Genomic DNA, 14,793 nt, shown 5'->3' on the forward strand with positions numbered 1-14,793 from the left:
TCTGCCGCGTTCAGTGCGCGAGCAACCCCTAGCGGAGGAGATGTAGAATCTAAATGGTACATGTACAATCTACATGTTAGATGTAGAATATACATTGTAGATGAGATGTAGATAACATATGTAGCAAAAAAATGTAAAATGTAACATTTTTTTTTTTAATTCTAAAATTCTAAAAAATCATAAGCTAAAAAATGTATATACTGACTGAGTACGGGTATAAGTAGAGTCGCGTCCCCAGAAGCGACTCACACGTTTCTTCTCGTATTTGTATGGAATGGTATTATTTTTAGACATTAACTTTCTAGTGCAAGCAGTCACCAAATTGGGGGTTTTGAATTTAAAAAAAAATTTTCTGGGTGTATTACAAATTCTAATTCTAATTATAATTTTTGTCTCGTGCAAAGTACAAAATGACTGTCGCACAGTGTTATGTACACTGTATGGCCGGAGATCAGGTTTTATACCTGTACTCGTTTCTGTGTGAAACAACTCTAATTCGCTTATTAATTTAGCCAGCTGATCTAGGCAAAGGCACCACTGTGCGAAATGCATGCATATGCTTGCGCAGACAAAGGCTTTGTGCAGCGGGCTTTCGGTCATAGACGAAGCAAAGCCGAAAAGAGAATTGAAAGCCCGCGCGCTCTCTCTGTACATGGGACGTAGCGATAAGAACAGGTTTTCGGTCGCTTATGAATGTTATCTTGTTATTGTATAGTCTTCGATACAAAAAAGCGGCTGGCTCTAGAGCGCGCATCTACCTCTCTTGCTTTTGAACAACACACATACATATGTAAGTATTGTCTTTGTATAAATTGTATGGTTAGGGCTAGAGATGGGCAACTGTTTATTTATGGGTTTTTTCTGCTGGTCTCTATCTAGAATCGTCCTCAACATTTGTTCTTGCTAAAAATTCGCTGTAAAGAATATGCAAAAAAAAAATGTAATTATTTTTATGAATTTAAAAATTATTGGCAGTACCGGGCCGGGCTCTATATTAAATATGACCGGACCGGGCCGGGCCTAAAAATTTGATTATGTGATTGGGCCGGGCCTAAAAACTGAGGCCCGTGCCCATCTCTAGTTTTAGGGCTTATCGCACAAGCTTCACAACTAGACCAAGGCGAAAGGTTTTCGTTAAAAGTTTTTGCGGATTAGTTCAAATTTGCTTCTGACCAGGGGCGTTGCCAACTTTCGACTTGTTTTCTGAAGATTAATTGTGAGATCCTGCCATCAGTGTGGTTATTAGCAAAGCTAGACATTCAGAGAATGCTCAACCGAAGGTCTGTCTAACGATAATTAACTATAAAAGAGTTTTTTTCTGAGGGTCCTGGAACAGAGAGCTCCAGTCATCTCTCCAGATGCTCCAGATGCTGCATGGATACAATTTAACTGAAAGTTCTAAATTCAATCACTACATTTGTTTTTCTTTGTCAACAATAAGGTACCGTAAGGTAATAATTACTCGAAAAAATCAATTTTAAAAAAAATTATATTTCCTGTTCTCAAGTTTGTTTGTCTAAACTTGTATATATATACATTTTTATCGTTTTTTCTGTGGTCTGTGTGTGGGTGGGGAAATGTGGAAAATATAAATTTTTCCTTACGCTTGTTTTCTGTTCGGCTCTGCACTCAGAGGGCCCAACGCCTTAGCCACTTTTGAATGGATGCCTGGCCCATAAGATTTAGGCTGGCTTCTAACTCTTGGATCTGGTTGCCTCGCTTCGCTTTCCGTACGGGTGTACATGCATTTACATATGGCTGTGTAGGTAAGAAAAAATCATAAATTTTCTACAAACTGAAAATTACACTAGTCAACACTAGAATTAGGCTGTGGGCCAAAAATTAAATTTTTAAATTTTTAAACGAATTATGTTTTTTTTTAATGGTGTAGTTTTTTTTTAAAGAATTTTTTAAAATCTGGTTTTTTTTTTTTGTTTTTTTTTCAGAGGTAGTGCTTCTTTTTTCACATAACTTAAGTAGCTTATCACTGGTTGCATAGGACTGTGTAGTTCTTAAAAGCTGACAAATGCAGCTATAAATCGTATCAAGACATTTTGTATCTGCAGCTTACCGCCTGGAAGAAATTAAGCTTTCAAATTCAAATTTCATCATTATTTTCGGTATTTTTGTTTTTTCGAAATTTTGACTTTAAAAATTCGGGAAAAGTTGAAAAAAAAATAATTCTTGACCAATATTTTTGGTTTTATATAGACGCATTAATTGGGCGTCGTTTGAGGTATTGCTCATTAGAATCTATGGATAAACGGTCAATTTGGAGCCGTTTGACCAACAAAACTCAAAAATATTTTTTTTCTGAAATTCATGCTTTTTTTTCACATAACTTAAGTATCTTATCTCTGGTTGCATAGAACTTTGCAGTTCTAAAAAGATGCCTAAAGCAACTATAAATCGTACCCAGAAACGTTGTATCTGAAGCTTAACGCCTGGAAGATATTTAGCCTTCAAATTCAAATTTCATCATTTTTTGCGGTATTTTTCCCAAAATTTTGACTTTAAAAACTCGGGAAAAGTCGAAAAAAAAATATTTCTTGGCATGCATTTTTAGTTTTAGATAGACGCATTAATTAGTCGTCGTTTAAGGTATTGTTTATTAAAATCTATAGGGAAACGGTGGAGCTATGATTCGTTAACCAAACCTCAAAAGTGAAAAAATTGACAAAAAAATACTTTTTACCAAAAATCCACCCCCTTTTTGTTTGCTTTGTTTCCAATTGGCAGTTGGGCCCGCAACCTTCCAAAAAAATAACAACTTTTTTCTATTCTTTCACTTTTGAGGTATAGTGTATAGATACTTAAGCTATGTGAAAAAAAAGCATTAATTTCAGGTCAAATTATTTTTGAGTTTTTTTGGTCAAACGGCTCCAAATTGACCGTTTATCCATAGATTCTAATGAGCAATACCTCAAACGACGCCCAATTAATGCGTCTATCTAAAACCAAAAATGTTGGCCAAGAATTATTTTTTTTCGACTTTTACCAAGTTTTTAAAGTCAACATTTCGAAATAAAGACCGAAAAATTATGAAATTTGAATTTGAAAGCTTAATATCTTCCAGGCGTTAAGCTGCAGATACAAAGTGTCTTGGTACGATTTATATATATATATAGATATAAGCCACTTAAGTTATGTGAAAAATAGAATCACTACCTCTGAAAAAAAATACCAGATTTTAAAAATTCTTAAAAAAAAAATTACACCATACAAAAAATAATAAAGTACTACAAAAAATTTAAAATCCCGAAATCTATCAGAAAAAGTCATTTTGTTCACAGCCTAAATCAAAAGTTAAATTTTGTCGAGTAGTGTTATTATAGAAAAAGCCTGGCTCGCACACGCATGGGAATACACGTATGTATGTATGTATATTCGTACGGGAAGATGGGCATAGTATATGTTTACGTGGATGGATGGATAAATTTAGTTGCGAAACCCGACTATAACATATGTTAACGACGCTTTTGCCTTTGGATGTCTGTTGGATGTGTTCTTCCTCAGCTTCTTCTTCATCTACTCAACCTACCATGTAATGGCATAGGTCATATATTAGGGGTATGATACAAAATTTAAATTTTCATAAATTTCAAAGAAATTCGGTGAAATATTAAAGCACTGGGAAATCCTTTATCCATATTGGTCTCGTTTCTGATATTAGTTGTTGTATGTATGTTCGACCCAGTACTGTTGTTTCACTTGTACTGAGTATCCTTGTGTCGATACTTGTAAGTACCGAAAATTGTTGTTGTTTCCTGACATTGGCTACCACATGCCGCCAATGTCTGCATTGGTGGCACAGACACAGACGTATTGGCCATACGAGGCCATACAATAGGTTCCTATTTAAGCGACCCGAACTCGACGAAAGCGGTCGATTTTAAAGAGGCTCTTGCAAACATAAGAGACATTCGCGAAATGTTTTTGCCATACTCGTATATACGAGTATGCATACATACATATGTACGTATGTATATGTAAAAGATTGAAAGATTTTTGGTTTGATATATTTTGTTACGATTGCTTCTCAAGACTCTCAGCACTTACTTGTACTCGTACTCTTATTATTGACATGCCCGAGAGTGGAATCGAAATCCCTCCGGGCTTAAAGTCAGAGCTTGCCAGCAGCGATGTCACATCTTATTCCGAATTGGTAACGAGAAGGAACGTGCGAGTCGCTTCTGGGGACGCTACTCTACTTATACCCGTACTCAGTCAGTATATGTACATATATATTTTTCATTTTGATTTAATTTTTTCGAATTTTAGAATTAAAAAAAAAAAGTTTACACTTTACATTTTTTTGCTACATCTATTATCTACATCTACAATGTATATTATACACATAACATGTAGATTATAGATGTACCATTTATAGTCTACATCTCCTCCGTTGCTCTCTCGGGTATAAAAAGATTTATAAATCTACCAAACTGCGTTTAGCCTGCACTGGTCCTTCTTATCCCTTCATTTTTTATACCCGTACTCAAAAAAGAGTTAAGGGGTATATTAGATTTGTGGTAAAAGTGGATGTGTGTAACGCAGAGAAGGAACATTTTCCGACCCCATAAAGTATATATATTCTTGATCAGCATCAATAGCCGAGTCGATATAGCCATGTCTGTCTGTCCGTCTGTCTGTCTGTCCGTCTGTCCGTCTTGTTTGACGCCTGGATCTCAGAGACTATAAAAGCTAGAGGAACCAAATTTTGTTTCTTGACTCATGTGATATCACACTGCTACAAGTGTATTTCAAAAATTCGCCCCGCCCCCTTCCGCCCCCATAAAGGACGAAAATCTGTGGCAGCCACAATTTTAAAGATACGATAAAACTAAAAAACTAAAAAACAGTATCGTAGAGAATGACCATATCTACCAGATTGCCGAATCTGAATCAGAATTGATCATAATTATAGCCAGAATGAAGAAATTCATTTTCAGTTGCTTCCCCTTCCCCCTCCTGCCAACGACAACGCAACTCATTCTCCTTCTCGCTCGCACACTCTGCCGCGATCAGTGCACGAGCAACCCCTAGCGGAGAAGATGTAGAATATGAATGGTACATCTATAATCTACATGTTAGATGTAAAATATACATTGTAGATGTAGATAACAGATGTAGCAAAAAAATGTAAAATGTAACATTTTTTTTTTTTTCTAAAATTCTAAAAAATCATAAGCTCAAAAATGTATAACTGACTGAGTACGGGTATAAGTAGAGTCGCGTCCCCAGAAGCGACTCACACGTTCCTTCTCGTTTTATAATTTAATTTTGCGGCCGAGCGAAAAGCTCGGTTTTTGGTTTACCCGTACCGTACCTTCGTGGACATCGCATTTGAGCGAGCTTTTCCAACTTAATTTTCGGCGCAAGAAGGTGCTGACTTTTTATTGCTCATTACCAATAAGGGAAAGACTTCTGAAAGCTCGGAGAGAACTGGCATAGCTGCCACTGCAGCAGATGTTTTAATATAACCATTCACTTCGCTCGCCCCAGCCCAGCCCTACAACTGCACTTGCTGCGGTGCTAGGATGGTGAGGCAGGAAGCATACAACTTAAATGTTATAGGTAAGATGGAAAAATGGAAGGATTGATTGATTTTCCATTGATATTCGTATGAGTGACAATCGTAAGATCAATAAACATTGGTACTCGTATTTCAGGTAACTTTATACATATGTATTACGTGAGCACTGATAGAGGTGCCACACAAATCAGTTGATATCCTAAGAAAAAAACACTTCAAATCAGATTACTTTTACCAATTCGTTTGAGTCTAGTCTGCTCTTAGCCAAACAGCTTTCCTAAAATGGAAAAGTGAAATTCGGCCGTAAAGAGGAGTTAGTAGCTGCCACCTTAGGAGTTGTATAAATTTTCGATTTGGATTCATTTGCCAACGGACTGTCAGGTCGTGGCAGACATCTAATCCTTTTTATATGCCCCAGACACGCTTCATTCTGTTCGTTCAGGTGCTCCTCCCATCCCACTCACCGAAAGCTAGCCTTGTTTTTAATAGGGAGTGGGGCCAATTTCTGTGTGGCGGCTTATCACTTATCTATGCGACTTCTACGCGGCTTCCAGCCTCAGAGAGTGGAATGTGATGTGGGCTGTGGTTGGTTACGCTCTGGCATCGCCCATTAAAGCCGGAGAAAGTGGAGTGGCGTGGATGGCAATGCGATGAGCTCCCAGGTCTAGCTTTAGCTCCAGCGATGCGTGCAGAGTGGCTACAAAAAGTTTTTGGCTCTATGAAATGCCCCAGGAGGGGAAGACGGAGTAACAGCGGGACAGTCGCGAGTCGGGAGGGATATCTTAGCCAGAGGGCAGTTAGCCATTGTTGTTGATGCCTTTTTATTTTAATTCCCAAATCGAAAAAGTTTTGCTTTGGCGATTACACGAAAGCAAACTCTAAATGCTTTAAGCGATGCTCTACTTATTGGGGCACTGTACCTGCCATGGAGTGCCATGGGGGGCTGAGGTTCTTCTTGAAGCGTATGTGTACTACTAATTCCACATGTCTGGAAAGTTTCTTTTCCGCCGAGTATGTACTCTGGCACTCTTGGAGCGCATTTCGTATGCTAGACTGTATGCAGAGGGTAGGGCGTGCAGCCCTTAAACGATTGTAGGAGATTAACTCTACAAGTTGGCGGAAGATTTGCCAAGCAGCGTGCTGCCACAACATCTGAACAAGCCCCACCATAACTGAAAAGAAGTGACATTAAATGCAATGCCTATTACTATTCGTATACCTACCATCATATATGATGGTGGAGGTGGAGTGCGTTCCATCCAACCACAATATTATCCATCTTGGGGTTGTTTGTGTGGAATGCAAAACGGAATGAAAATGAGCCGCAATAGATTTCCCCTAGCGAGCCGGCTATATTTTCTTTATTTTCATTTATTATTTTAGGGAGTAAATTATGCGCTGGGGCCATGGCACTTTTCTGCCAAGGCGTCCGCGAAGGACAGAGTATGCATGCATTAATATGGCCGCTGGCTGTGAAATTTATTCATTGCACCACAAGCGGAGAAATGCGAGAAAAAAAGTTCAACCAGCAGCTAAGAATAAACGGAAAGCATTAAAAAGAATGGTTCCCTTTGAGAGAGAAATATTTATATTGGTGTCCAGGAAGGAGAGAGTGGAGCTGGAGTCACCAAAATGAAAAAATATTGAAGCCATTTGAAGGCACACATAGCCAGAGAACCACGTCCTGCCTGCTCCTTCAAGACGGCACCACCCAACAACCATCTCAGTCATCATACTCTTCCAAAGTGAATCATGATTTTGCAGAAACCCTAGAAAGCTGCCTTATAGGAGAACATTCATAAAAACACTCGCAAGAACATTCATAAGACTCGTAAGCCACGAGATATTCTATTGAACTTCACGTTTTGTGCTTGAAATTACTCTACCAAATTATTATCAAAGCAAAAATGGATCTCTGAGGGTATGTCAAGGCTACGAGAATGCTGTTTTGTTTTTATTATTTATTTTGCTTTTTAGGCTGGCGCCGGTAAAAAGTACAATTAAGTGTCAGCCCACTCGCCCAACCCCGTCTCTGGTTGTGTCCTCGAGGACATCGTTCTATTCGATCGACTTTTTGCGCTGTTGTTCCTGAAAGCCTGGATGGATGTTTGTTTTCGCCTGTGATGAAAACAAACGCTTCAAACAGGCGCCAGTAGGTGAAAACGGGCGTGGTAGTTCATGTCTATAGAGAGATGTGGGAAAAAATAATCAAAATAAATGAAGTGGCAAAGCGATGCTCAAACCTGAACTTTCAATTCCCCTACTTCCATATAGACTACCGTTTTTGCGGTAATACCATACCATAATTTATGTTAAATAGTTTTAAGTTCTTCAAATTTGTGTTTATTGGTCTTCGCACATGCTGAGCTATCAATCAAAGTAGAACACATTACATTTTGTCTTATTCGACCAGAGAATGCTGCGTTATTAGTTCACAGGCCCATGGTTCATGGTCCGCAGCGACCATCATCATCTTTGGTATATCCCTATTCCATAGACACGGAACTTTTTGGGGTCTCTTGGACTTTAGATTGTTAGCTTCAAGTATTATTCATATTTTAGAAGGGTTTGCCTCCATAGAATATTTTTTTTGTAATTATCAGATTATTTAAATGGGTCTTGCCTCACGAATCTCATCACATTTTTCTCCAGAATTCGGAATATTTTTGATTTTTTTCCCGTGTTTCCTCTTCGATAGTATATTTTATTGCATTTTCATTAATTTCCTTGGAAAACGTCAAGGTTTCAGCAAATATTCCGTTACGAAAATCCATTTTTGTGGACTTTTTCATGTCCATGGGTATCTGGGTACTTCTAAGCAAGTCCCTTCCCATTCCTAATATCTAAACTTTGTTTTATGGATATTTTTATATCTAAAATTACTAAAACTAATTACAATCATTAGCTTAAGACCAAACACCTTTTAGAAACATGCTGTTTTTACGAAATATAACATGTTTTATTTCAATTTCTCTATTATTTCGCACAGCCAAAAGTCGATGACGTACCGAACAAAATTTTGTATTATTTTTTTCACCATTATACTTGGGTTTTTTACTTTTTGTGTATGGAGTGCAAGGATAAATCTACTAATAAAAATTAAGATCACAGCAAAATTCCAGAAAATAGACATTTTATAGAGTATTTTCTGAAGCATGGCCAAGTGTCCTTATTATTAATCACATGACTGTATGTCAGGACAGGTAATGCTTCATTTATACGTTTAGTGTGGCTTTGTGTGACTAGGGGAAAGGCGGTGGCGAAGCCGGAAGCAGAGGCAGAGAAGAGGCCGGTACCGAAACGGAGGCATTTTAATGACAGTTTTAGTTTCACTAATCGCTTTATGATGATGACTCAACTATGCAAAAGTGCGAGCGCGTGCAAGAGTGTGCACTTACGACTTACGTGTGTGTGTGTACGTCTGCCGAGGCTGCTTGTGCTGCTGTGGAACAGTTGTTTACGAGTAAGATTCACATCTGCTTGTTCTAGTTAAAATTTTCCATCATCCTCTTGCCTGCACGTGGTAATGGATCAAAAATGGCAGCTATTGGGAGGCAGGAGACGGAAAGCTGGCACATAAAAAATAGATCAGAGTCTTGACATGCAAAAAGCTGAAGCTAATATAACACTAGTCGACACGAGTTTTTCTCAAGGAACAAACTGACTTTTTCTTAAAGATTTGGGGCTTAGAAATGGTTTGATGATATATTTTTTTTTTTCTATGGCAGAACTTTTTTTTTTTTAATTTTTGAAAACTGGTATTTTTTTTTAAAGCTTTTTTCAGAGGTAGCGCTTGTTTTTTTCACATAACTTTAGTATCCTAAGTCTGGTTGTAGAGAACTTTACTATTTTGAAAAGATAATTAAAACAGCTAGAGTCGGCTAAACACTTTGTGATTTCAGCTTACCGTCTGGGAAATATAAAGCATTGATTTGCAAAAATGATGATTTTTGTGCGGTATTTTTTTACGAAATTTTGACTTTAAAAACTCAGGAAAAGTCGAAAAAAAATTATATCTTATGTCCTCTATTTTTATGTGTATAGGTGCGTTTATTTGTCGTCGTTTAAGGTATCGCTCATTAAAATCTATGGAGAGACTTTGGAGCTAAAATTCGTTAACCAAACCTAAAAAATGGAATAAATTAACAAAAAATACCTTTTGGAAGGTTGCGAGCCCAACTGCCCATTGGGAACAAAGGAACGCGATCAGGTACCAAATGTACAACCCTTGTTCGTTTGCTTTGTTCCCAATTGGCAGCTGGGCCCACCGCCTTCAAAAAAGGTATTTTTTGTTCATACCAGACTTCAAAAATTCTTCAAAAAAAAGTTCTGCCATAGAAAAAAAACCATAATTCCTTAAAAAATTTTAAAGCCCCATATCTATCAGAAAAATTCGGTTTGGATCCTTGAGGAAAAAAAAAATCGGTTTTGTCGAGTAGTGTTATCTTGTAGTATTGATATGTGTTGTTCCAGATTGTATTTTTGTTGGCATTCACGCAGACAATGGCCATACGCACTGAATTTCCAAACGAGAATTAAGAGAAAAGAAAAACATTGACGGGCTATACTGAATTTCCCCCCCCGAGGGTCCTAAGGAGCCACATTCCCTCAATGCTAATTGCGGCCCAGACTCTCAGACTCAAGTCGAGAAGATTTCCGTTTGGAAATATTTCCGTTGTGGTCGTTTTCCTGTATTTGAGGACCAATGGCCCACTGCAGTGTAGTTTAGTTTCCATTCTTGGCACCGTTTTTTTATTTTTTATAATGAAGTTTGTCAGAATATTACGATAACGTAGTGCTGGAAACCAAGCTTAAAATGAAAACTTATCCATTTTCTGTATAATTTCGAATTTTTATACCCGTACTCAAAAAAGAGTTAAGGGGTATATTAGATTTGTGGTAAAAGTGGATGTGTGCAACGCAGAGAAGGAAACGTTTCCGACCCCATAAAGTATATATATTCTTGATCAGCATCAATAGCCGAGTCTATATAGCCATGTCCGTCTGTCCGTCCGTCTGTCCGTCTGTCCGTCTTGATGAGCGCCTGGATCTCAGAGACTATAAGAGCTAGAGAAACCAAATTTGGTTTCCAGACTCATGTGATATCACACTGCTACAAGTGTATTTCAAAATTTCGCCCCGCCCCCTTCCGCCCACACAAAGGACGAAAATCTGTGGCAGGCACAGTTTTAAAGATACGATAAAACTAAAAACGCAGTATCGTAGAAAATGCCAATATCTACCAGATTGCCGAATCTGAATCAGATCGGATCATAATTATAGCCAGAATGAAGAAATTAATTTTCAGTTGCTTCCCCTCCCCCTCCCGCCGCCGACAACGCATCTCATTTTCCTTCTCGCTCGCACATTCTGCCGCGTTCAGTGCGCGAGCAACCCCTAGCGGAGGAGATGTAGAATCTAATTGGAACATGTAAAATCTACATGTTAGATGTATAATATACATTGTATATGTAGATGTAGATATCATATGTAGCAAAAAATGTAAAATGTAAAATTTTTTTTTTTTCTAAAATTCTTAAAAATCATAAGCTCAAAAATGTATATACTGACTGAGTACGGGTATAAGTAGAGTCGCGTCCCCAGAAGCGACTCACACGTTCCTTCTCGTTTTCAATAAAGTGTTGTTTATTTGCGTGAATATTTCATATTTCAGTGTATCGGAATGTTCGCATCTGGTGTTCATCTGTGTTCATTGCTTTTGATTCTTAATTCAGAATCACAACTATACTTTTATAATGGACTACCGTTTTAAGTCCCTTTTTGTCTTTATCGAGGCCCAAACTTTAATCGCATTAGGCATGTCGAACATACTGCCATCATGAAATATGCCAATGAATGAGTTTCGGTCTCTGCCTAATTCAATTTTATTTCCGACCTAAACCATTCGTGCTTTTCTCTGTAGGTCAATGGTACCCAAAAAAAAAATTTTAAAAACACGAAAAAGTGAAAATAGAAAAGAGAGATCTTAAAAGTTTCCTGATTCCTTTCAAGATGCTTATTCATATGTGCGGTTGTGGGTCAGTGGTTGGTTTGCGAATGCGAAAAATTAAACAATTAAAAAGGCTGCATAAACAGGACATATAAATGCAAAATGGTCTGTTGTTAGTTTGTTTCTGAGATAATGGTCGAAGGGGCCTAATGTTTACGGTGAAAGCTGTGGTCTCTTTGCCCAAAGGAGGATGGTTCATGGATCCAGATAACAGGAAATTCGGTTGATAAAAAATAAATTTTTATATTATACGTACGTACGTTTAATGATACAAAAAACGACCAACGTTGATTTGCTTTTCAGTACTCGGTTGTGATGGTATATCTAATTCCAGGAAGATTATACTCCGGCGATATTCAGTACTTTACATTTTGAAAGGTGGCAGAAAGGCGACATTCCGTAATCAGTGGGCACTTTTACAAAACTTTTTTTTTGTTCCAAACTTTTTAGCGAGTCAATATCGATCAAACAAATTGCAGTTGGGCACTCTGTTTTCGGTTGATCTCCATTTCCCATTTATTTATTTAATTTAAATAATTATTATTTTTATTTAATTAAATTATTTAATTTATTTCTCTTGAAGGCAAGGATAACCAAGAATCGGGAGTGGAGCCCAGCTCCGATTGAGTGGGGGAGAGCAGCCGAAGGAGGATATCTGGTTACCAGGAAGAGTCAATAACAGAGCCATTCGAATCCGCACCATCATCATCGTTCCCTCATCAGTGTCATGCCCGAAAGGCCATGGATGGCGATCAAGAGCTGCTAATTGAATTGCAGGAAATGTCAACGGCAGTCACGAAAACCGTCGCCGCCGCCGCTGCGGCCGTTCTGGGGTCCAGCATGGAAAATAACTATAACTATTCCTACGATATATCCGCAACGGACGTTCTCTATCAGTGGAGTGCCAATGCGGCGGCAGCCGCCACCGGTGGGGGTGCACGTATCGCACATACCATGCCACCCTCAGTGGCGACTCTGCTCCCAGCGACGAATCACGGGTCGATGCATCAGTTGCCGCTTCCCGGAATCGGGATCGGGCAACGTCTCGCACCCAATGTGACCCAGTTCGGACTCCTCGACTACGGGATGAGCAGCATGAACGACAGTCTGGACTATGCCTCCTACCAGCAGCAGATGGGCGAGGACGGTGAGTGCCGGCAGTTGGACGCCAACGTGAGCTATTGGAACCTCACCTGTGACTCGCCCCTGGACTATGCCCTGCCACTGTACGGCTACTGTATGCCCTTCCTGCTGATTATCACCATCATATCGAACACCCTGATCGTCCTCGTCCTCAGCAAGAAGAGCATGGCCACACCGACAAACTTTGTGCTGATGGGTAAGTAGGGAGATGGCGGTGTTCGGGAATTATCTGGCACTATCCGGGTAGTGAAAAATCAGACTGTGTTGTATATGGAAAAAATAATATTGTTGCATAATTGTTAAGATCTTGAAAGTTGTAAGACAAATTAAATCCATTCTCTCTTAATTTGGGCTTGCAATCCAATTTCAGTTGAGAAGAAAATCCATCGTGCAACATTACTCCTCGTGTGAAATGAAACTTGGGATTGGGCCATAAAGACCACTGAAATGGTGGGAACTTTGCCTCTGCTTTGACACTTGTTCCCATTCCATTTTATTGCTGCTCTATTCCCTTCCGTTTGTTACGCTTTCGCTTTTATGTTTATTATTTATTTTTATTCCATGTCATTTCATGCCCGCACAGCCCCGGCCCGTCACCGCCCCCTTTTGGCGCTTTATGTGCCACAATTTTAAATCAGACAGAAGTCTTGTGAGATGTCAATATAGCTAGCAGTGCGGGTGCCTCGCCATTGGTTCCCATTTCCAATCCCCAAGCCACCATTCGACAGTCCCAACCCAAGTCGCGCAATGCTGAGATATTCTAATAGCGTGTGTAATGCTAATGGCTAGCTGTCTGGTTTGGGTGGTGCTGCGATGTAGTATTTGCCACTGAATTATGAAAAGACGATTCTGAGGCCGAGATTGAGACGGGATGGTGTGTAAGTGGCTTACACGAGTACTCGAGTAAATCCAATCGAAACATTAGATCCGATTTGAGCCTGCAGAGTGTCAGGTTTGTCAAAATTACAATTTTATATATTACACTACTCAACACGATTTTTCCTCAAGGAACCGAATCGATTTTTTGCGATAGATTTGGTCTTTAAAATTGTTTCAAAAGATTTTTTATTACGGCAAAAATTAAAAAAAAAAAAATGGTATATTTTAATCTATCAGAAAACGTCGGTTTAGTTTCTTGGGGAAAAAAAGTTCCATTTTGTTGAGTAGTGTTATTTGAGAGCCAGCTATGGGTTAGGCACATTTAAATAACACAGACACCAGCACCTCCTTCTCCTTATACTCGACTCGTCTCGTACTCGCGTCAAGAGCAGGCCAAGGCTAATAGCATTCGGATTGTTCGGGGTCGAAGTCAATTGAGAGCAGTCCAAACATTCCAAACCCTGTCAGATCTATCTAAGTTATAAAATAAAGTTTATATTATTCGATTTTTGAAACATAACAGACTTTATCGTAGTTCAAATAGGGTGGAACAAATAGTAGAGGAAATTTTGGAAAGTTAAACTTTACACGGGGCATGATTCCTTCGACTCGTTGGGGAAAAATATAGGTGGAAATTTTAAAATGAAAATAAATAATAACATTTCAGAAATCCGCAAATAGTTATTTGCACCCAGATAATTCGATTGACCTCTTCATAAAAGGTTATTTAAATTTACACAAGCGAGTGTCAGCCATTTTATGTGGCAAAGTACATAATAAATAATTGATTAACCTATCATGGTCGACGAATCGATTACTGGGTTCCGAATCCGGATTACAGATTCAACCGACCGGCACTTGAACAGAAAAGATCTACATCTAAACCAAATCAATATCAACATCAACGATGTTGTAATGCCCAATCGCTGAATCAATTTGCATTCGAAAACCGCAGAATGATTTTTATAACCATTAGCATAATTTCTGATTCTAATTTCTGATTTTCTAACAATATTTAGGTATGGCTATATGCGACATGCTAACGGTTATATTCCCGGCACCAGGACTTTGGTATATGTACACATTTGGCAATCATTATAAGCCTCTGCATCCGGTCTCCATGTGTCTGGCCTACAGCATCTTCAACGAGGTGAGTAAACGAAGCAGCTATGTATTTTTCTCACACAGTTTCTGACTTACTTTCACTCTTCCTCTCTTTATCTTC

The 14,793-nt window shown here is 38.7% G+C and overlaps 1 protein-coding gene across 6 annotated transcripts in view; it reads left to right on the forward strand.

Moving 5' to 3' along the window:
* LOC111070138 (sex peptide receptor) overlaps positions 1 to 14,793 on the forward strand; it is a 51,315-nt gene that overhangs the window by 27,247 nt on the left and 9,275 nt on the right. For 3 of the 6 annotated variants that reach the window (XM_041594468.1, XM_022360474.2, XM_022360478.2), the window contains 2 exons: positions 12,130 to 12,885; positions 14,588 to 14,718. In XM_041594468.1, coding sequence (XP_041450402.1) covers positions 12,288 to 12,885; positions 14,588 to 14,718 — 729 coding nt within the window. In that variant the 5' untranslated portion in view covers positions 12,130 to 12,287. Of the gene's footprint in view, positions 1 to 734; positions 791 to 1,204; positions 1,281 to 1,441; positions 1,452 to 12,129; positions 12,886 to 14,587; positions 14,719 to 14,793 lie in introns of those variants that run through there. The other 3 variants (XM_022360475.2, XM_022360476.2, XM_022360477.2) reach the window with 3 other exon arrangements.

The sequence above is a fragment of the Drosophila obscura genome, unplaced genomic scaffold, assembly GCF_018151105.1.
Source record: "Drosophila obscura isolate BZ-5 IFL unplaced genomic scaffold, ASM1815110v1 contig_28, whole genome shotgun sequence".
In the NCBI taxonomy this organism is placed as follows: domain Eukaryota; kingdom Metazoa; phylum Arthropoda; class Insecta; order Diptera; family Drosophilidae; genus Drosophila; species Drosophila obscura.